Consider the following 24,518-nt stretch of genomic DNA (forward strand, 5'->3'; position numbering starts at 1 on the left):
ACTACTTTTGGACTCTACATTCATTTTCAGCGATTGTTCTTAGTTTCTTTACAATTAAAGATTTTACACACAAAGGCACTGCCGATCAACGTATTGATTAGAAGCCCTGCACACTCACACAGTGTTGTCAGTTAATGTTGCTGATCAGGTTGAGGTTGATTAGAGCTTTTATCTCTTTTCACAGACCTGTAATCCATCAATTCTGAAGAGATACAGATTTTTATTGTTATCTGGTTTACCTAGAATACCTGTTTTATATGGCTGTATACTGTATGTGTATTGATTGTGCATTGGCTGTTTTCCCTGCTGTGTTGAATTGAACTGTAACTGAGAACAAAGAATATTTAGTCTGATATTAAAAGGATTAAATGTTACCCGTGGAGTTCTAGATGTCGAGTAGTGCTATGGAGCTGTTGTCTTTCAGTGAGTCCTTGTTCTGTTTGTCACGTACACTAACACAGTCCTAAAGGAATTAAGCCTAATCAGGTACAAGTGAAAACACCCGTGTGGGTGGACAATGGAGGCCTTCAACTTCTCCAACAAGTTAAAATTAGTTCCATCCGCACAGACATTAAAATGCTGCTTCCATGTTAACGCAATAACAACAATCAACGAAATAATATCGAGTAGCATAACACTGGAAGGGTCCATTCTGTATAAACTGAGTGGTTTTGCAGGGAATATTTTATTGCTCAAGTAAAGTTCCGGATGGAAGACTTTTAGCAGTAGTGGAGTCTTATACAAGTCAGTGGAGGAAAAAGTTTAGGAACTGAACTTTCTTCTTCGTCAAGCTGTAATTATCAGTGACAGGCTCTCTGAACTATTCTCACTCATTAGTTGAACACACCAAAGGTTCATTTCCTTCTGAGTAATGGACTGAGGAAATAAACAAGTTCAAAGCAAATGGGAAAACATCTGATTTATTTCCAAGCTGGTACACATTATCCCTCTACCTCCTATAATGGGACACACCGGCTCTCTAAACACACAGTTAATGGATAGAAAACATGAAAATAAAACTTTTGATACTGCTTACAACCATGTTGTCTTCAAAAATATATGGCTAATCTAAATAACACAACAAAAATGATTAAAAAAAATAGGTCTACGGTACATTTCAGGTCATACAATGCTCTTCTAAAAGGATCAAATTTAGTGCAGAGGGGGAAACAACCCCTTCATCTCTTAATAAGGCATATGTGTGAAGTTTATCACATCTTACTATACCGAGACATTTACTGAAAACAGATTACTTTCTCATGTCCAATTAAACAAATGATCCTTTTCTTTCATATTCTTTTTTCACTAAACACAAGTGGAACCTTTTTTAATGTAACGACAAAAAGAAAACAAATTGTTTATAAGCACATTCAAGGTATCGCAAAGCAACAGGCTAACACAGAGCATGTGCAACAGGCTGCAAGTGCCACGGTGTCGTCATTCATTCATCATTAACACAGGAAGTACAGCGATACAGACCCAACTGATTCGGTTTGAGTCCAGTGCTAAAAAAAGGTCCATTCCACTGTTTTTACTTCCTACATGCATCTTTAATGTACAGACATGAATCTAATGATTTTTTGTTTGCTTGTTTATCTTTTATGTTTTTGTATTTTTTACAGATTTCCAACCTTATGCCTTAACGACATCTCTTTGGTTTCTTGACATTCTTTACTGCAATCCCCTAAAATGATTGTGAAACCGAGGGAGGCTTTTCTTTTTTACAAAAGGGAGTCACATTCAGGGTGTGACATGAAAATGAACAATCCATTCAAAGGATTGAGGAGCGGTCCAGCCATGAACATAAACAGGAAACAAAAATACTACGAGGAGTTTAATTCACGCTGGCGACGGTCACAAACAGCAGGTCTGGGAGGAAGCGTGTGACACCTCTTATAATGTCACCGAAAATCTTTTGTTACATGTCTGAGAACAACCAAATGATATGATCCTGGGTTGGGCTGAAGTGAAGCGGCTTGGACTGGGTGCAGTCTGGGTTGATGAAGGTGCTGATCAGATCCGAGTCATATGACAAAGGTGCTTTTTTCGAAGGGTTTAGGGAGCTTGGAGGCACCGTGGGAAGGTACCCTGAAGGCGTCATCCCTGTCACAGCGGTCACTGCGACACCTTGTCATGTCTCTGACTCCTGCCTCGCCAGTGGGATGACAAACACAGTGATGTCATCGCCTGAGCCCAGTCTTTCATTGGGTAGCCGCCAGCCGCGCTCTTTCAGCACGCCTCGTGACCTCATCAGCAGGTCCTGGGCTGCCAGAGTGTACCTGAGTAACACACAGAGGGCAGAAATAAATACGAATTACAGTCGTGAGACGCACTGGAATTTAAGACGAGCACAAACACACATGCAAAATACAGATTCATATTCAGTCACTTGAGTATATCAGACAAAATGAAGCTTGCTCTTTGCACAGTGGTCACTGAAGACATGATTTTGGTGCATTTCTGACTTAGTCAGTTGGGTAACATTTTATTTCCCCCCTTTTTTTGTAGTTGTCAACAACTTTAACGTCTCTATATAATATTACACAATTGAAATCAAATCAAACATTAGGCTATAAATAGTGTACATTAACAAAATCTTAAAAACGTCCTGAAATCTGCATACATGTTCATAAATCCCATGAAGTACAACTATGCAGGAGACCTGAGTATTTGTCACCACCGAGTGGACATACTCAGAACTACTTTACGCAGGTTTTCTGAAAGCAGCTTTCATGTTCACACGGCACAACACGACGGAACAAATAAAAGGCCGAATGTAATGGATTACAGGGCATACCTCATGGGGTCAGAGGGGTCACAGCCAGACAAGTAAGCTGACACGGCATCTGCCGCTTCCCTGTCCGTCGTTACGTCCCACAATCCATCTGTGCCCATGACCAAGACGTCGTCTGGGCCGTGTTTGTTTTCGTCCAAGTTATAAACCTTCACCTGTGACAATAAGAGATATTATTGATGAAGTTGTATTGGTCATGCTGTCATGATAACTGTTTGTTCTTGGGTGTTTATGCTGGAAGATGCAAAGATATATTTAGATATTTACAGGTCAGGGATTATTATGTGATGAAAAAAAAAGAAAAATGGCATTTTATTCAAGAATCATCTCGAAACTTTATCAGGGCTCACAAATGAATTTAGTCACAAGTGAGTATGAGCCAGCCTGATTGTTTGCACAGACACAACCTTCTCAGTGTGCACAAACTTATTTCTGTTTTTTTATATTTTATCTTGGATTGATAACAGAAGACGTCATAATAAGAAGATCTCTAAAATTCTACTGGATGCCAGCAAACAACAGAACCTAATGGAGTTAAATAATGTATGAACAAATTCATGATGAATTATAGCTCAACATTTTAGATGTGGAGCACCTATCTGTATGTCACAATGTGGACATACAGACCATACAGTAAGAAACGTAAACCCCACTCGGTTCCCATGCTTTGCTGTAAAATATCTTTAAATAAAAAGGTGAAAAAATGTTTGGTGCAGTGAACAAATCTGTTTCTCTGCAAAACATCTGAGCCTGCAAAACGGCAACAAACGCGCACATCTTTTGAGCAACAGCAGACAAAGGGAAGCCCAGGGCCCAAAAGCTGCTCACATGTCTGCTAAAGGCTCCGAGGTGGCGATAGCGACGAGGCACTCACCTCAGGGACGCATGAGAGGAAGGGCTTGATGTAGATGTTGGAGTTGTACACCTTCAGGTCATGATCTCCCAGCCCACGGGTCACTCCGATTGTCGCCATGACGCGTGCCTGTATACAAACACACAATGGAGTCGGTTATTGGTTCGGGATGTGATTCAGTTCTGAGAAAATCCACTTATGAGGGATTACCAAGTGAAGACCATGTCCTCTCGGACAATAATGAAAATGTGGAGCAGGTCTCATCTCTACCTGGGCGAACGCAAAATAATTCAACAAATAACTTGTAGATGTAAAAATGCCACATCATTTCATTCATCTGCACAGACAGACTGAAAGACCACACAGTAAATGTATCAGCTGTAGAGGATTTGTCGAGCACCATGCATTGGGTTTCCCCTGTTTCTTACCTTTTTACCCTCTCCATATATCAGGGGGAATTTCAGATCATCTTCAACAATCGTCTTATAAGCCCTAAAAACGAAAACAACCAACAGATCTAAGATGTAAATGACTGAAATACTGGAAAATGATCAAGCAACAACTTTGATAAGTCATGTTTAAAGGAACAGTGTGTAGCATTTAGGGGGATCCATTGGCAGGAAATGAAATATCATATTAATAAGTATGTTTAAAAAAAAAAATTCAGAAAAAAGTGTTTTCGTTACCTAGAATGAGACGTTTATATCTGCATACGGAGCCAGCCACCATGTTTCTACAGTAGCCCAGAAGGGACATACCAATCACTGGCTCTAGATAGTTTGAGTTTTTCACATTTTCGTGCTGGCCACCATAGTTGTCACTCTACACTCTTGCTGCACGGGAGAAGTTTCAGTTGGTTGCAATCTGCACCCTCTCTGCTAGATGCCGCCAGATCCTACACACTTCAAGTCGTTTTTTTCACTGGTTGTAGTTTTTCAAATATTAATATTTGCTGCTTTTCTCTGTTTTTTGTGTCATTGTAAAATGTATATTTCGGGATTGAAACTTGTTCAACAAGCAATTTGAACCCAGTACAGAGTAAAGTGTTCATAAGTGATTAACAGTCAGATGTGTGATTAAAAAGGAACTTGGGGTTTACCAGCCAGTCATGGTGTGGTCTCTGTAGAGCATCTTTTTGCCCAGCTCGCTGTGCTGGATCCTACGAGGGAACTCAATGTGAGTGAACTCGTTACCCAGGAGCTCTGGCCTCAGGAAGCCCTGGAGTGACACACAAAATGGGGCAGGTCGCGTCAAACTACAGAATGAAACGCTTTACCTGTAAATGTCTGTCACACCTCTGAAGGGAAGCTATGAGATTGCATGTGTAACAGAAGACTTGCAGGACCGTATGCTGTATACCGAAACAGCTCCCTGTTTTAGCAGCAAACATCATCCACCCACTCGGTGACTCAGAACTAAAACCCATGAACATCACATTATTTCTGCGTGAGACAGGATTTCCTCCCTCGTCTTTAGGGTGCCTGCTTATCACGCTCAACTTTTCTGTTGGTAAAACCTCATTTGACTGTAAAGATCAACTATTAATATGTATACTCCTTTTACAGCTTATGTACTTACCAGATTATGAAATCCCCTCGAACGGATTCTATACATTACGTTTATTTGTCGGGTGTTCTTAAAATAATTGTATTTGAAACATAGAAGACAGAAGATTACCAGATACTGTAGCCGCTGTCTCTCTGACTCCGGTGTGAATTCATTCGTCATTGGAATCACTTCATTGTTTCGTATGATTATGGCCCTGGAGAGGGAAAGAAGAAGGGGGGACCGAAGTGAGAAGGTTCACAAAGACAATACTATATTTTCCTTTTTTTTTCTCATATGAGTAGGTTGGTAAGAAAGATTGTTGGTAGCAGAAGGCTAAATGATGCTGCAGTACTCAAAGTGAACCCCAGGGGGCTCAAGAAACTACTGTCTCTGAGAAGATCTCCCACATAAAGCTCCAGACACAATACAGTGGAGAGTGAACACATTCACACAGATTTGATCCTGTGGTCGGCAGTAAAGAGCATCTTTCAGTTCTCTTACCTGCTATCTCCAGCATTGGCTACGTAGAGCTTCCCCATTAAATAAATGGCAGCTAAGGCACAGCATCCACCAGAGATGGCATATGATGTTTTCTCCTTTTCAATCAGGTCATCCTGAAATACAAAGAGTAAAAACCTCTCAGGTTAATGAGCTCCCAGCACCTTGATTGGCTCATTATTTTCTCCATAAATGTTTATATTCAAGACAAAACAGCAGTGCTGATGAAGAGGAGCGAAACAAGCAGGCTTTGTGAATACATTACATCGGCTGTGGGTCATGTTCACCACCTGAGATTAGCATGTTAGCATGCTGACAACTTCTAATTCGCGCTAAACACAAAGAGCAGCCGAGGCTGATGGGAATGTCATTCGCTTTACAGATGTTAATAAAAAGAGACTGGACAAAGTAAAAGTAGAATCTGATGATGGCGCTCGATGAAAAGTTCAGGGATCACCAAAATTATCACAAATCATTCTGAGGGGAACATGAGTTTCACAGCCGTCCATCCAATCGTTGAGATATTTCAGCCTGGATCAAAGTCGTGGACCAACAAACAGGCCAACATTGTCATCACGTGAGCCACGTCTCTAGCAAAAGCTTTGAATGGAAGTTAGAGTGACCAAAATAATCCCGTTGGTGCAAATCATAACAGAACAGCTGAGATGGTAAACCCGCAGTGTTTTCCGTGGATTTAAGTTAAACTCTTCAGTAATGTTTCTGTTTGAAGATAAACATGTGGACAGATACCTCGTGCAGCTTGAAATATGCAAAGTACTGTTGCCTTGTTCTCTCACAGAGCTTGTTAGTGATCATCTGCTCACCATCTGTGTGAAGGCGGTCTCTATGACTCCCATCACCAGGCTCTCCAAACTGACAACCTTCTCCATGTGAAAGCGCACTGAGGCGTCTGTGACAGCGTCGGGGTCCCCTGTCTCCTGTGCGGCCCCCTTCTTGGCGTCCGCCTGGTACGGGCTGCCGTTCTTGGCGAGGCAGATAGGAGGTGCGCTGGTGGGGTTCTCCAGCAGGTGACAGACTTCTCCCAAACGGTCTCTGATGAGGCGGTGAAGAAGTTTGGACGCCATGATGGCGGCTCCAGAACCTGCATGTCCATCAAACACGCCCCAAAAGTGGAGAGGGATTCCTGTACCATCCTGAAAAATGTATATGAGCATAACAACATTTAAAATAAATGTAGTAAAAACTAGTAGTCGTAATATAGAAAAAAGAGAAGTAAAAATGCCTTTGGTAACAATTTAAAAACCTCCCATGAGATTACGACTCTGAGCAGAAGGAACAGCTTTGTGAGTGTTTACAGGCTCTCTGGGTCTGCAGCTGGTAACATTTTAATGCGAAGCAATATGCTTCTTCCAGTTCAGGTCCCTGCAGCAAATCTAGATTATAATATGATTTGAAAGCTGGCAGGACAGGAAAATGTTGTTGGTCTACTTTTTATGATCTATATGGCACAAACAATATTGAACAGTAGTGTGCAAAAACCCAAGAAAATAATATTGACCTACAGTGAGAATAAACTGTTCTGATATTAGTCCTGACAGGATCCACACAAGTGATGGAGGGACTGTAAGAAATTTGAGCAAAACAGGGGTGAATAGTAGATATAATAGTGTTTAATAATTCATAATTAAGGTTCATAATTAGTCATAATCATAAGGGTTTTGGGAATGCATAATTAAGAAAAACATAAAGTGTTGTAGGATTATACAAGGGAGTAAGTCATAACTGACAGGATTTGAATGTGTTTGTTGCAGGCAGAGCGAGATGCAGAGACAGGCGTTTACTGAGGAGTGAGCGTAGGCAGCCAATAAAAATGGAGATAGATAAAAGGGGAGGAGTCGCGAATGAATATAAGGGAGGGGATAGTCAAGCGTTTTTCCTCTCCTGTTACGTAGAAGTCCTGGGAAGACGTATTGTCCTGGGACGGGGAGAGGTTTTTTCCAAGGGGGGGGTTCATTGTTTAATATTTCAAAGATTAATGTACACCATTGCATAACTGTAATTGTAACAGCAGGATTAAAATCCTTTCTGACGGTGAACCAGTTTCGGTAACGTTTTTAGCGCCGTGTTGCTGAAAAGCTATCAGTACCACGTGTGCTGGCCTGCCACACGCACCTAGGGAGGAGTTTTCCCTCCACAAATTTGGCGAGCCAGATCCAGGAGGTAGCTTGCGGGACGAGACACGGATGCTGGACGGCATCGGCCACCTACATCTCCAAGGCGCCAATACAAGGTAAGAACAGCACCTAACGAAGTCTGTCTAGGTAGTTATAGGACAATTTATTTGGAGATGTGGCCGGCCGGTGTTGGCCCTGCTAACGTGCCTTTGTTCTGTGAGGGGTGTGAAAAAAAAAGGCGCGTGTGTGAGCAGGCTTTGAGCTGAGCTAGCTGCAGTTTGCAATGAGAGTATATTTGTAGCATGCATTAAAGGGACAAGTCAAGAGTAAAAGGATCCTAAGAATTAATTAAAGACGGACAGCGCTGTGTATGTAAGTAATTAAATCATCACATTTGTACCAAGCAGTTGATTAGCTAGAGCGGACTAGCTTTGCATCGCTCTGAGATCTTCCGGCTCTGGGATGCATGGCTGGGTTTGTGCTGACAACTGTTCAAAAGCAGTTATGTAGCGAGGCGAACTGAGATGTCGTGACTTTGAGGGGCTTAGGTGTGCAATCCTTTGTGGGCTTTGTCCACGAATTTCGGGTCCCGTCGCATAAGTTGCTTAGAAAGCTAGGCTAGCGGGAGTTAGCTTCTGAGGCGCAGACTTCAGGAAAGACACACTCGCTTGTTTTGGCTGTGAATGTATAATTAGAGGGTCATGTGGATGATTCAGAATACGTAGAATAACGGCTTTTGGCGGTACTAGGCGGACTGGGTGAGTGGTTTTGGCGTTGGCAGTGAATAACTCGCGTTTCATATACGTAACAGTGAACCCGGGTCTGGAGAAGCAAAAAGCCGGTTAACCGGAGGTTTAAGGGAAAAAACCGGACAATAAGTCCAAGAATACGTGTGACTAGTCTGTGTTTTAGCAGCGTGGAAATACGTTTAAACTGATGAATAAATAAGTCCAATAATACGTGTGACTAGTCTGTGTTTTAGCAGCGTGGAAATACGTTTAAAATGATGGATACTGTTGCGTGATTTGTGGCAGCTGTGAGAGGAGCTAACGTTGGCTACGACGTAGCTCCGGGTTTATTGTACTGTGTATGAAAAATAAAAGTGCTTGTAAAGAAAATAACTGCTGGAGTGTGAGAGGAGACAGAAGGCGTATGAGTGGAAATAAAGTGTGGGATTTTGGTGAAACTTGTGTGTGCGTTAGAAGCTCCGTTTTTGCTGTTAGCATTCCGTTAGCATATTCCGTTAGCATTTACGTAGTATATTTGCTGGCAAAGGCTGAATGTAAACAGGAAGGTAGATAAACCGTAGAAGAAGAAAACGCCAGAAAGCAACTCCACCAACTAGTGACCAGGAGGAGTAACTGCTAGTTAATGATAATAATAATATTAAACCTAGTGTTTTGAATCTGTCATTACATTAGTATTAAAAAGGCTGACATCTGGTGGCTTAGAGAGACAACCACAGCATAGTTTTATGCCACCCAGTGGCTTCCTAGATAAATTACACAAAACAGTCTTAGAAATTCATTGTCTATGACCTTTGTGCTTACATCCTGACTTTAGTTTTAATTAAGCATTATAACTTTAGTTGTTGACTTTGATTTTAATTCAGCATTTTAACAAAGATTAATGGTTTCAGTTGTGCTCCTTCAATTCTTGAACTTAATAGTGATTCAGTAGTAAATGTGATTATTATTGTGCTGTGTGGTGTTGCTGAGGTGTCAATGATTGCAGTGTGGATTGTAATTGTAGTTTGACTTACATTGGCTTTGCTGTTTGAATGTTTTGAATACAGTTATTGAATTTAGATTTTGATATTGATAATTTTTAATTGTTTTTTTTAATTGATTAATTATTCATTTTTTATTTAATTTTAATTCTGATTTTGAACTATTTGAATTTTGATATTGATAATTTTTTATTGCTTTTAGTAATTATTAACTTTTAATTTCATTTTTAATTTCGATTTTAAACCATTTAACTTTGATTTGGAATCGTAATCTTAATTGATTTTTTATTGCTATTAGTAATTGATTAATTATTAACTTTTAATTTCATTTTAATTTCGATTTTACATTTGATTTGGAATCTTAATCTTAATTGATTTTATTGATTAATTTTTTTGATTAATTATTGATTTTTTAATTTAAGCGTAATTTTGATTTTAAACCTTTTGAATTCGAATTAGGATCTGATTTTGATTCTGATTTAGGTGTTGCATTTGTTTAAGAGTTCTAGGTTCAATTTTGGTTCAAAATTTCTTCACGTATCCCGTCTTGACTAATTTTGGTACATTCACTAATTTACACAGTTCCGAAGAATCGACTTTGACGCGGACGGTGCTACGACGGGTGAGTGAACGTTGAGCTCACCTAGGAGATAGAATGGCCGTCTTAACTGCTCAGGAAATGTTGGGAAGAGCCAGAGAAAGGATGGAGGACCAAACGGTGCCCAAAGAGAGGGGAAAGGAATGGGAGAGGATGAGAAAATATCTGAAGAAGTGGCAGAGGAACGGGTGGTTTCCAACGGTGACGGCACCCACGGCTGAACACAGATGCAAAGTGTGGAGAGAAGCTGCGAAGGCTAGGAACAACGCTGTTGCAGATCATGTGGGAGCCAGTCGCCTGAACAAATTAGGTAGGAGCAGGGCCCGCAATATGGAAGAAAAGAGGTGTGCAGATACCAAGCGTCTGCTCACGTACTGGAAAGCGGTCGACCCGAACACCCTTCCAGATGCAGTAGGACTACCTGAGGTCCTGAAGGAGACTGGCTTCAAATCCACCACTCCCAGACCTGACACCCCTGGCAACACAGCAGTATACCCGTCAGTGCTGACAGAAGCACATGGACAGACTGAGCTTTCCTCACCTCCCCCGCCATATGTGAAAGTGAAGAGAACAATCTATCCCTCAATCCAAGCACCTGTCTACAGAGTCAAAGGGGGAACATTGGATATGGAAGAGGAGAGTGAAGAGGGACGCAGGTCTAGGAACGAGCTTGAAGACATCAGCTCACAGACTGACAGTACAGGAGTGACGGTAAGTACTCCAGAGAGTTGCCATGACCAGCAAGGGGCAAAGAGTGGCAGAGCTGAAGGAGAGACCTCAGGGCCCTTCGGTGATATCCAAGCTCCAGAGATGTTGCCCCGGGAACAACGTCATGACAAACAACTTATCTGGGAACAAGAGTGGTTTAGAAACCATCAAGAATTGACATCAGACAAGAAAGGAAGACAGGAAAAAAGTGAAGAGGAAAAGGAAGGGAATCTGAGGATGGGTGAGTATAAAGCAAAAGGTTACTTGTTCCTCACCCCTGAGAACAGACGGACAGCAATCGCCAGTGGCGATGAAGACACTGATGAGGACAGAAGAAAGAGAGCAGAAGGAGAAGATGGAGGTCGCTCACCTGCCAGACGATCCAGTAGGAACAGGCGTCAACCAGAGCGCTATGGAGATCACATCTATCCTGTAAGAGGTGAGATGACACCATTAGCCCATACCCAACAGTACCCCCTGCTGGTAAAATCCAACGGACAAGCTGAGTTTGTGCCATGGGGACATCGAGACATGGACGCACTGGAAAAGGCGTTGCCACCGCTGGCCGGTGGAGCCAATCCGTGGATCCGTGTCTTTGAAAAACTCACAGCAGCTGATAAATTGGCATTGGGAGACATCCGTGCCATGATAATCCGAACAGAAGGAACAGCCCAACTGAATATTTTGGAAGTAAGTACAGGAACGACCAATAGGGGGGATGAAACCTCATTTGACAACTTTCGAGGAGTTTTCTGGTCAGCAATGAGGGGCATCTGGGCCACAAAACCCAATATGAACTCTCTTTCTGGACTGAAGATAAAATCAGAGGAAGAGACACATCAGTATCTGAAAAGAGCTGAAGTAGAGTGGTTTATGGCCACAGGAGGGAGACATGACAGCGATGAGGCCACCACTGTTGTATGGCGGCACACTGTACAGCAGGGCCTGCCCCCAACAGTACGAACAGCACTGCGTGGAGTAGTGGGATTGAGTAACATGACTGATGCCATGTGGAGAGAACACCTTACTCACTACACCCAAAGGCATCTAGCGGAGGAGACAAGTGGAGAAGATGACATAAAGAAAATGACGCAGCGACTGTTGAAACTTCAAATAAAAGAGGCTGACAGAGAACTCAATAGAAAACTTCAGGACAAGAAACAGATGGTGCAACAGTGGTAAAGTGGCTCAGGAATGAACTTGTTCCGAGATATGGTCTCCCGAGAGTTATACATTCAGACAATGGCTCTCATTTTACTAATGTACACTTAGCAGCAGTAGAAAAGTGTCTAGGAATCCAACATAGGTTTGGATCAGTTTATCATCCAGTATCTCAGGGAATAGTGGAGAGAGCTAATCAAACTTTAAAAAGGAAAATTGCTAAAATCTGTCACACCACATCTATCAAATGGCCAGACGCCTTGCCTTTGGCACTAATGTCCATGAGAAATACAGAACACAATAGTACACACTTAACACCACATGAGCTACTCACAGGGAGGCCTATGTCTGGCCCACCTCGGACCAGTAGCCATGGACCTAGCCTAGACTTGCTAACTTTAGAAATTGAGGAATACACAAGAGCGCTAACTAACATGAGCCGAGTTTTGTTTTCTCAGGTGACAAACGCAGAAGCAGCAGCTGACGAAAGGAAGCCGCCTCCTGTCGTGTCACCAGGCAGTCTGGTGTGGATAAAAGTCCACAAACGCAAGTGGAGTGAACCAAGGTGGACCGGTCCATGGGAGGTAGTATTGGCAACCTCACATGCAGTAAAGGTGAAAGGTAAACCTGGAGCTACTTGGCACCACCTCACACACTGTGCAGCAGCGAAGGTAACGAGTGTGACACTCGCAGAGACAGGATTGAACGTCAGACAGGCAAAATTTGAAGTTAAAGACACCTCAAAAGAGGGTTTAGACAGTACTGACAATGACGTTTCCCCCACAGTTTAAGCGAGGCCTTCCATTGGGAGACTCTAGCTTCAGTAGGTTATGGAAGTCTGTAATTGCTTTCTTCCTGATTTCAGTAGTTTCCCTCTTAGTGTGGGGAATTAACCACAGACAGGAGCCAGAACACAGGCATGACTACATCAGGATTCGAAATTTAGCTTCAGTAACTAATCAAACCAATCTCAGACCACGTAGAGAGGCTTCTCCGACGACACTCACCTATGAAAATGTAACTCTCACTCTTACGTTCAAAGAAGGTACAACATCAACGGTCCAGTTCGACTTCTGTGAAGTCGTTTCCTGTCCCAGGTATGAACACACCTACGGTTGGATGTCCAAGACCTTGTGCATCATAACTGACGAGTGTGGGCCCGCCACAAATAAGTATGGTAAGCTGTTATCGTATCATAACTGTGATTGTGAAGATTGGGGATGGGCAACGATGAACACAGCTGGCGGGGGTTTAGGAAAAGACCCCAACCCAGGTCTTAAAGACCGACTAAAGATGTTAAATGCCCCAGCTTCTTATCACATGTGTAGAAAAGGGGTGGGTAGATGTAATCCTTTAAGACTTACCTTAACAGACCCAAAACTGACTGACGGAGGACTTTACGTAGTACAGGGAAAGGCAACTACTGATAGTCCTGCTCCACAAGGGCTTATTAGGGTCATTGTTAAGCCTGCCAAAAAGATCATGGATGACCAGGTTCGACATACGACTGATGCAGAGAATGAGGTACCGGGGGTGGAAACTGCGATGGCAGATGGGAATTTATGGCTCCGGTGGGTACAATATACGGCTTCAAGTCAGAGAAGTACAGATTGCATTGTGTGTTCAGGGCCTAGACCCCTAGCAACACCAGTTCCTTCAAGATTTAGACCCCTAAGCCCTGAATTTAGTTGTATTTTAACTCTGTTTACTGATGACACCTTGCCCCTCCATCACACTTGTCAGGGGCTGCACTGGGATTACCCACCTGTAGAATATAATTCCCCACCTCTGTTCAAGGTTTCAGAGGGTCCATTTGATTGTATAGTCTCAGATACAGCTATGGGGCCCAATGTAGGCAGTATTATTGAAGCAAATTGTAGCAACAGTCACAATGCTAGCGACTATCTATATAACAGTGTGTTAAGACAGACAGCACCCAGAGCTGATTTATGGTGGTGGTGTGGAGGAGGAACCATATATCCAATCCTGCCTAAAGATTGGACAGGCAGATGTGCATTGGTGCAACTTATATTACCATTCTATATCTTGCCTGTCAATGATGTAACATATAAAGAACTCATCTCTCCACACCCACATGCTAACAGAAGATCCAAAAGAGATGCTGGTAGGCCGAAGGGAGCCTTCGATGACCAAGTATACATAGATGGCATAGGAGTGCCAAGGGGGGTGCCGGATGAATTCAAAGCCAGAAATCAGATAGCTGCCGGTTTTGAATCTGCATTTTTCTGGTGGGTAACGATTAATAAAAATGTCGATTGGATCAACTACATTTACTACAACCAACAGCGTTTTGTAAACTTCACCAGAGATGCCATATCAGGACTGCATGCACAGCTGGCGAAGACTAGTTTAATGACCTTGCAGAACAGAATGGCATTAGATATGATATTAGCAGAGAAAGGTGGCGTTTGTCAGATGTTTGGGACTGCTTGCTGTACTTTCATTCCAAATAACACAGCTCCTGATGGATCGGTGACCAGGGCTCTGGAGGGACTGACAGCACTCAGCCAAGAGCTAGCGGAGAACTCTGGTGCCGCTGATCCATTCACCGACTGGTTGGAGAGTATGTTTGGCAAGTGGAAACATACAATTTTGTCAATCGTAATTACTCTGTGTGTTGTCGTCGTAGGCCTCCTAGTCGTCTGTGGATGTGGGTTCCCTTGCATCCGTGGACTTCTACAGGGGTTTATTGCTTCAATGATGAGCCAGACACCAGTCCAGGGCAACCAGTTATGTGTCGAGGATGAGGGAGAATTGGAGCTTCTGATGGCCACAGTCTAGATGAGGCCACCAGCGGTGCCATAGCGGAACTTCACAAGCGGTTCCTGACCATCCTCTCGGAGATCCTGAAGGACCTGATAAAGGCCCAGATGGACTTCTAACACATCCGGTGAGATATTGGAAATTAGGGAAATAGACTGATTGTTCTGGATGAGTAATTTGAGATTTTATTTTTGTTTAATGGGTTATAATGGGATTTTAGGGTGAAAAGATTAAGAAATGTAAGTTTGACAGGTGTAAAAGAACAGTCAAGGCTTCTCAGTATGTGTTCTCTAGCCTACAGGCTGTATCCTGATCCTGCCAGCCCCAAGACATGGAAGGCAGTGATTTTCAACGCAGTCGATCTTTTCCTTTGTTACGGATTCTATCTTTCCCTTTTTAAATTTTCTTTTTTGTCTTCCTTTTACGGACTCAATTTCTCCCTTTTTTACGGATCAAATTTTCCTTTTTTTGTCTTCCTTTTACGGACTCAATTTTTCCCTTTTTTACGGATCAAATTTTCCTTTTTTGTCTTCCTTTTACGGACTCAATTTTTCCCTTTTTACGGATTAAATTTTCTTCTTTGTCTTCTTTTTACGGACTCAATTTTGAAACGGACTGAACAGAAATACTTGAAATGTTATCTGTATGCATGAATTGTTTGCCTCTGTTTAGATAGATAGGGAGCCTCTTCCTGGATTGAGTAGGGGGGAGGTCTCCAGGGACATTTGAGTAACTAACGATATTTGTGTAAACTAACAACATTTAAGTACATTTGAGTAACTTACTACATTCGCGTAACTAACTCACAGTGAACTGTGGGTTAGGGGGGAATTGTAAGAAATTTGAGCAAAACAGGGGTGAATAGTAGATATAATAGTGTTTAATAATTCATAATTAAGGTTCATAATTAGTCATAATCATAAGGGTTTTGGGAATGCATAATTAAGAAAAACATAAAGTGTTGTAGGATTATACAAGGGAGTAAGTCATAACTGACAGGATTTGAATGTGTTTGTTGCAGGCAGAGCGAGATGCAGAGACAGGTGTTTACTGAGGAGTGAGCGTAGGCAGCCAATAAAAATGGAGATAGATAAAAGGGGAGGAGTCGCGAATGAATATAAGGGAGGGGATAGTCAAGCGTTTTTCCTCTCCTGTTACGTAGAAGTCCTGGGAAGACGTATTGTCCTGGGACGGGGAGAGGTTTTTTCCAAGGGGGGGGTTCATTGTTTAATATTTCAAAGATTAATGTACACCATTGCATAACTGTAATTGTAACAGCAGGATTAAAATCCTTTCTGACGGTGAACCAGTTTCGGTAACGTTTTTAGCGCCGTGTTGCTGAAAAGCTATCAGTACCACGTGTGCTGGCCTGCCACACGCACCTAGGGAGGAGTTTTCCCTCCACAGACGACGGGACAAATGTCACCGCAGGGCTTTTTGCTGCTCTGCGATGATGTAATGGGCGATGGAGAGGCGTTGCCACCTTTGTGTTTGAAGGTATGTTTACAGGCACAGTTGACCTGAATGACTAACGAACACACAAACAGGCACGTGGCATCTGCTCACCGCTCTGATGCTACACTCAAGAGGGGGAGGGGGGGGGAGGCAACAAGAGATGACGTAATTAATTTACACCAAATGGAGGACGAGAATGTGTGTGTGTGTGTGTGTGTGTGTGTGTGTACAGGCGTAATAGGTCTCAAACAGATATATTGGCCTGAACATGAATTGTGTTTAGAAAGGTGACAGGACTACAATCTCTTTGGCCTGTGCTCTATGGAACCCCGTCACCTGTGAAACACCAGCTCAACAGGGCAAACCTGTAGTGTGTGTGTGTGTGTGTGTGTGCGCTCGCACATTCATTTTTTTTATTATGTCAAGTAAATTATTCGAATCACTGCACTATCTAGATTTTAGAGAGCAAAAAAACCCCTCAATGTTCAGCCAGATATGGCACGTTAAACCTGCAATCACAGATGTTTATCGAAACATTGACATATTTACACAGCTAACATGTTAGCAATCAGTTGCCTGTAGCAAGATTAGGATCAAATTGGAATCGTGTTTGTGGCCACCTGAGGGTGAAGACACTAAAAGTGCTTATTTTGCCTGACGTTCGGGGAGTTTGCTCACCCCGTTGTCCTCCAGCATAGACGAGTTACGATGTTTGCCACTCGGCTTCTTTACGAACAGCTTCTCACAGGAGGCCTGGTCCTCGTTCAGCATGCTCTTCCCCGCATTGATCACCCTGATGGAGAAAGAGGCGAGGAAGAAAGGTGAGCCCGGAGTCAGATGATTTATAGTGTTCGCTACCTCTCACCGCATGAAAATATAACAGCATCAGAAAAATGTGGGGGGGGGGGGGGGGGGAGAGAAAGAGTGAGGAAAAAAGTGGAACAGGATGCTGTCATGTCCCAGAGGGAACTTGCAGGAGGGGTGAAGTGTTTTTATTATGAGCTGTGGAGGATAATAGCTGAAGAGTAATGCACTGGTTCATACTGCAGCAGTGTTCCCTGGAGGAACCAGTGCAGACCACTGGTGCATGCTCAAACTATCTCATCAACTTAGTTCCACCATGCCAGGGTTGTTCCATGTTCTAGCTCTACAAATAATGTACATTTTTAAGTGCATGATACACAGTTTTAGATTTCCGGATGGATTTTTCCAACCGTTTGGGGTCTGTTCATTTCAGTACATTATGAAAATCAATTAGCAGGTCCTTGAAATGTAATGAGTTGTGTAATCCATTAAGAATTAAAGGGATAGAGTATCAATTGTTAATAATTCTGCACCATAAACCTGCATTCATTTTCACCACTTGGGGGCAGCCCAGAGGGTATTTTATAGTAGTTTTAGTCATTGTTGATGTAAAATGATTGATAAGTGCAGCTTTAACTGCATTATCACACAATGATACGCTCTCAGCTCCATCTACAGACAGCACATTAACAATCTACTGACTGATTTTCATTCTTCATTGAAGTCAATGGAAAGTAATGGCTTCCTGGATCAGTGGGAAAAATACAAAATCTAAAACAAACAAAATGCAAAATGGTTAGCTGTGTGTAGTATTTACAATCTGTAGTAAATGGACTAAAACATACACACATTCATTGGCATGGTTCTTTAAGCTGCGACATTAGGCTGCAGTTTGGAGCTCACGCTGGCATATTATGTAACATTTTCAGTTTCAATTATAGATAAATGTCCCATTAGCTGGATAATACGGCATAATGCCTATATTGTGCAATTCTACTCATTCAAGTATTGTCATTAAGATTCCCCCGGAAACTTCTGCAGAGGGCGGATTAGTAATTCATCAGTTGCATGCTGGCATCATCAAGAGGAAGAGACCGAAAATAAATATGAGACGAGCAGTGAGAGAGAAAGAGAAAAAAAAAACAGTCAAACAAAGGAGACGAGAGAAATCCAGAGTAACAACCTCATCAAAATAAGACCTTTGACCTCTGGCTTTCCAAAATAGTTGAGTTGATTACAATCTCTGCAGAAGATGTCTGGCCTGAAGCTCTGATGTCCGAGAGCAGCAGAAATCAGGCAAAAAATAAAAGGCAGCTGCTGCCCAAATCTGGATTATAAAAAGCCCTTTCACTGTCTAATCAGATGAAAGCAGGAGACAGGCCCCACCGTGTCCTGCACTCGCTCCCTGCACGAAGGCCAAAGACAGGGAAGAATTTAGAGTCGCCTGATTGTCATCTTAACGTTCCACCAAGATGTCACAAAAAACGTAGAACACGTTTTCTATTTGCTCTTATTGAATGCTTCAGCCATTGGAGGCTGAGTGTGTTAAAAAGGCCCACCATAAGACCTTTAAACACCGTTCTGTCTTGCAATGTTACTCTTCTCTAAGACGAGTTCACATTGTATCATTTTAAATCAACACATTTTTGTATTAATAAAGTTAATAATGTTGAATAAAACTTGTTTTTCCTTGTTGAAAATCCTGATTGAACCATGAATCACTTCACTTGTCAACATAATAAATGACTTCCTTCTACATTTCTGCAGTGCAATGACCTTTCCCCTCTCCCACAGCAAAGAATCAGCAAAGTACTTTCTGTCAAAGCACTCACATGCGCTCAATGACCTAAAATTGGACACAATGTCGGCGGCGTGGGAGGATGTGACTCTAAAACCAGGAGCGCAAGCCTTCCTATAATGTGACTGAACTCTTTCGCATGTCTGTGTTTCGGTCATATGTTTTCACAACTTGTGACTGAAAACTGTTTTTGGTCGTGTTGGCTAAAACTATGTCTGAACCCTCCCACTGAACAGTATATCATGCCGGGACAGTTCCAAAAGGGGAAGTTGGGAGTTCCAGTGAATTCTGTAATTGCGGCTGTCGGACCAGTTTAAACGTCATAAATGTGACGAAAATGTCTGCGCTGTTGCTAGATACAATTTCTCTCGCTGGAAAAAAGACGACTACTTGTGTTGTAACATGCAGAGCTGTGGCTGAGAAATGTACCAACTGTCACCTGATCTCTCGTGAGCCTCTGCAACTCAGGAAAGTCTGACAGGAAGTTGTGTGGTTCGATCAGAGGCAGACCAGTAACTCCTCTGAGATTATCCTTCCAGAGTTTGTGTCGCTGGTTATTTCTCACTAGACATTTAAACTTTCTGAAACATGGGTGTAACTGTTGTACCCGTGCAGTGCGTTTTGTATGTCGTCTTTGTTGATGATGCTGTTTGCACAGCCAGCGGTTAAAGTAGAGTTTCTGAGTACCCGTTTGAGCAGTCAGCCCTGTGGGTGCGTATCTGATCCTTTTGCTTACACCACAGAGTAAAAGACTGTTTTTAACCAAGTGAATGTGGAAAAGATGAATCCCCCGGGGGCTGCTGAACGATGCTACATCAAAGGTGGAGGGGAGCAGCTAAACAAACACTGCATGTCTGTACAAAGTCTTCATCTGTAGCATGAAAGAATTCGTCTGGTCATATTCTGAATTCCTTTTCGGGGAGAGGAAGTGGCTCGTCATCTTTGCAACACACATGGTGCAACGCTTAACTGACACATGAAAGGCGAGAGCTGACAGAAACCAATATCCAGTACAGTGACTACAGGTACTGGAGCAACTTGAATGTTGCTCAGAACATGATGCAGGTTCTGTGATTGAAACGCACGGCAACTCGTAAACTGTGTCTCACCGTCACTCCAGGATCCGGACACAGAATAGTGTCAGTTTGTAAACTCTGTAAAGCTGAGGGAAGCTGCAGATTTTCACGTTGCACAATGTTTTCTTCACATAGTCATTTGACACATTGGTATTATTATAAATACTGATGATAGCCTCTTCAACAAAAGAGGTAGTGCACATTCAATGCTAAGTGCGAGAGGAACTGTTTCCAATCTTATGAGAGAATCATGTATCCAAATGTTTTCAACATGAAGTGATTGTGCTTAAAAGTCTGCCGTTCTCTTATATTTGCTTATTCACTTCGGGATCACAGAGAGCTTTGTTTCTCCTGTGCTGCTCCACTCACATCTGTTTATTCATGCATTATTAAACACATCACGTAGAGTTATTACCTTGAAATTAGATTGTCATCTAAGCTTTCTGCCAAACCGACATTTCGCACCAAATATAGACTTTATGTCTCTTTTGTTTGCTGTTATTGGATCAACCATTGCAGGCCGACAGTATGTTAGGGTAGCTGAAACAATGGCCACCATAACACCTCTTCTAATGTTTTGTCTTCTAATGCTTCTCTTCTCAAAGAGGATTTCACATCGTGGCATTTGGAATAAATACATTCTAAGTGAATAATGTTGACTCAATCGTCATACAAGTGAAAAGACCAGCGTGCACCTCGTTAAAATACGATTTTCCACAATAATGAGAAAATCCTGATGGAACCACAAGTCATCTCAACATGAAATGATTCTGTGAAGAACTCATCCCTTCTCTAATATCTGCTTATTCACTTCGGGATCATCTGTTTATTCATGCATTATTAAAAAAACACATAGCGTTATCATATCATGGACAACAATCAAATATATGCAGTCATACAGCGGAGGCTATGTACCGTATGAGTGATTTAAATCTGTTCCCATTTGTATCTTAGCTTGAAGAAAGAGATAGGATCCATGAAAACATTTCCACAATGACTCTGTGCCTCCTCGCACTCTCTTTCATGATCTCAGTGCCGGGGCCTGGAAGCTTGCCTCCATATAAAATTGTATTAAATAGCCATTCGACAAGGGAAACTTTGAGTGCTCCCCGTTAAGTGCACTCACATGTTGAAGCTGATACGATGTCGTACTGCAGCATTACGGCATCAATCAGACTCATTATATCGAGCATCCTAAACCTGCGTGCTGCTTGAACTGCAGACAGATTTTAGGCTGACGAAGGAAATTAGACCCTATGTGTGTGTGTGTGTGTGTGTGTGTGTGTGTGTGTGTGTGTGTGTGTGTGTGTGTCGTCTGAGACAACAACCAAGCTTTCACTGCCATAATCTTGTGCAACACACGGTTCATCAGGACCAGTGAAAACAGAATCAATGAGCGTGAATTCTCATTCCCATTAATGACTCCAACTACCGGTATATCAAAGTGGAGAAGTTGCAGAGAGTCTGAATGAAGGCCAGCAGGGCGGCCTCCAACTGGACAGCGTCCACCTCAACACTTTGGCCTTCATTGTTCTTCAAGGGCAGCAAACAGCACCGGACAAAAGGGATGCCACTGTTAGACGCTCCGATGGATAAATCCCACTCTGCCAAGGTTTTTTTATTTATTATTTCAGCCACATTGATCGACAGTGATGCAGTGTTTCAATCAGTCCACGCACATCACAGTTCATTTAACACCTTTTGATGGCTCCGAGTCGTCTTATCAGAGCCATATCAGCTGCGTGAGTAAATAAATAACTTCTTCAATCAATCCCAAATAAACACACAGCCGTATATACTGTATATATATATATATATGTTTATATATATCTGAGTGTTCAACCTTTACAACCCGATTACAGCAGTAATATGGCATTGATGCTGCACTTTTGGAGAACACTTTACAAATGTTTCGATTCATTTATGGGTTTGTTTTTTGTTAGTGCTGTCCGCTCACACTTTGTAAATTTAACACAGACTTTTCAGATTTTTCCAGCACTGTCAGCTGATGCACGAACAGGTCAGCCTATTACACTGTGTTGTAGACAGCACTGCCGCTGATTACAGTCTCGGCGACTTACATCGACTGCAGATGACGCTGCACATTCCCCCGCACTGTCACCACCCTCATTTGACCTCCCTCGTTCAGTCTTCTGAGACGCTTGTCGTCACGAATCTCGTCCCCTTGAGAATCTCTGCATGAGTCAGCCTGTTTTTTTTCTGTTTCCACACTGGGTGCAGCAGGACAGGCAGAGGGGGTGGCGTAGCCCACATACTGTACTATAGGACTGGATCTATTCAGTCCTTCATACCCCCCCACTCCTCTATGAGAGTGGAATGTCTGGAAGTGGTTGATTTTTTTTTTCCTCAGCAGGGAATCACCCGAACAGCAAATCTTGGCCAATAGTGTGAATGAGATGGCGCTGCTTTGTTTCTACCTGTGCGAGCACTGCAGGTGTATTCGAGTATAAGCGCACCTGCAGTAAAGACAAAGACATCCACACACAAGCGGTCATGGTCACTAAACCCTTTTTCTTTTTGTGTGTGTTTGAAGTAGCCTATTAAACGCAAACACAGACTCAGAGGCTCTCTGTGAATGGGAAACAGAAATAACCACTCAGGAATCAGTCTCTCACAGTGGTATTGATCATCAAAACGATCACGCAGGTGAGGAAACACACAGAAGGGCTGGTTGGTGACATGAGCAGGACGACATTTCCTGCTTTCACTTTTGCATCAGTTCCAGCACAACTCTTTAAATCGACTAGAGGACGAGCCTGCGTCTCAAATGTCGTTGAACACAAATGTCACCGTGTCGTGATGTGGAGCGTTTTGACCATAGTTACACTCTCTCTCCTCCAAAGATCACTCACAGCCGCTCAGGAACTGTACAACAACAAAAGGCCATGTTGGCCATCATTTGGCTGCTGCAGTGCTCTCAGCAGCTGAGGCTGCAGCAACACAGAGGCCTGACACTCAACAGGAGACTCATACAATCATAATATTTGGTGATAATAACAAAACAAATATTTTTTGGGGGTAGCAGGGGGGGGGGGGGGGGGGTGGGACATTTTGTCCGTGGACGCCACTCACTCTGCGTATCCCGTCCGCCAGTGAAGCCTGCTGTCTCTCTTTAACGTGAGCACCGGGCGCGATGCGTGCTCGGTGGAGTACTGCAGGAGCTCCGGGGTGAGGTCCAAGAAATCCGGCCGGCCGTAGGGGAAGCGCGGCGGCAGGCTGTCCGCACCGCAGGTCTGGCCGCCATCTAAGTGATGGTTGTGGTGGTGGTGGTGTCCGTGCGGCATCATCCCTCCCACGAGAGTGGACATGGCGTTTTTGACTTTGCTGATCATCATCGGCACCGACTGCAAACAAAGATCCGGACGGGGAATTAAACGCGATGTTACGTTAGAGAGAAGAAGCCCCAAAACAATACAAAGCCAGCGACGAGGATCATTTCAGGAAGCGTTTTTTCTCCCCTCTCCTCGGCCCCATGTGACAGCTTTCAGGCAGGCACACGCGATGTTTTCCTCATTCAAACACAAAGCGCTCACTGGCTGTGCGCAGGCTGTAATCCGGCAGATTACTCATCTCAGAAGGCAGGGCTTCACCGAGATGTGCTGCCAGCCCTGAGCACATCACACACACACACACACACACACACACACACACACACACACACACACACACACACACACACACACACACACACATACACACACACACACACACACACACACACACACACACACACACACACACACACACACACACACACACACACACACACACACACACATACACACACACACACACACACACACACACACACGTCCAACATATTGCCCAACAGCTACAAGAACTATTGGCTGCTTTATTCACGAGTAATAACATCTTTCATGTGCAAGTCAGCGGATGTAGGAAGCCATACCATGATATAATACCATGATATAATACCATGATATAATACCATGATACAGCGTAATTATGACCCTTCATTTGGACAGCTGTTAAAGGACAACATGTAATTGATTGTCAAGTGATTGATGAAGGTTCATGAGTGGCACTTTCTAACAATAAACCATCACGTCTTCTACAACAACAATGAATTGTTGACATTTACTTAACTACCATACACAAATACAATTTTGATTTAATTGTACATTTCACTTCACTGTATTTACGTCATTAGGTACAAGCTCATGCAATCCAACACAACAGATCTGCCATTATATTCCTCTTTCAGGAATATTATTCAGTATTTATATCTATAAAGGGCGCCCTCTTAAAGAAGTGAATATTCTCCTGGAGACAAACAAACTGATCACACGATGACAGATCTTTCAAACACGGTTTCTGGTCTTGTGAGGATTCTCAGAAACAGAACAATAATGAACTGACACATTCTTTCAGAACATTTCATCTTCACATTCGCTATATGCCACTGTAGCAGAGCTTGAGTACTGTCTAGTCACTTGTACTGTTGCACTGTAGTTAGTTAGTGAGTAGAAAAGGCCCAGTTAGTAGAAAAGTCCCAGTATAACCATATTTCAGAGCAGGAAGGAGCTGGAGTTTGA

The 24,518-nt window shown here is 42.9% G+C and overlaps 1 protein-coding gene across 2 annotated transcripts; it reads right to left on the bottom strand.

The window, feature by feature from the left end:
- Nucleotides 1–900: 900 nt before the first annotated feature.
- ppm1j (protein phosphatase, Mg2+/Mn2+ dependent, 1J) lies at nt 901–23,466 on the bottom strand. 2 transcript variants are annotated; one of them, XM_079265868.1, is made up of 11 exons: nt 23,035–23,466; nt 16,942–17,056; nt 11,234–11,293; nt 6,518–6,847; nt 5,697–5,809; nt 5,325–5,409; nt 4,747–4,865; nt 4,076–4,139; nt 3,669–3,776; nt 2,798–2,949; nt 901–2,279 (listed from the first exon to the last, which is right to left on the bottom strand). In XM_079265868.1, the coding sequence occupies exons 1-11, from the start codon at nt 23,295–23,297 to the stop codon at nt 2,132–2,134; spliced, it is 1,557 nt and encodes a 518-aa protein (XP_079121994.1). In that variant the 5' UTR covers nt 23,298–23,466; the 3' UTR covers nt 901–2,131. The 2 variants fall into 2 exon arrangements, with proteins under 2 accessions (XP_079121994.1, XP_079121995.1); XM_079265869.1 differs by lacking the exon at nt 11,234–11,293.
- Nucleotides 23,467–24,518: the final 1,052 nt, after the last annotated feature.

Source organism: Melanostigma gelatinosum (genome assembly GCF_949748355.1).
Source record: "Melanostigma gelatinosum genome assembly, chromosome: 3".
In the NCBI taxonomy this organism is placed as follows: domain Eukaryota; kingdom Metazoa; phylum Chordata; class Actinopteri; order Perciformes; family Zoarcidae; genus Melanostigma; species Melanostigma gelatinosum.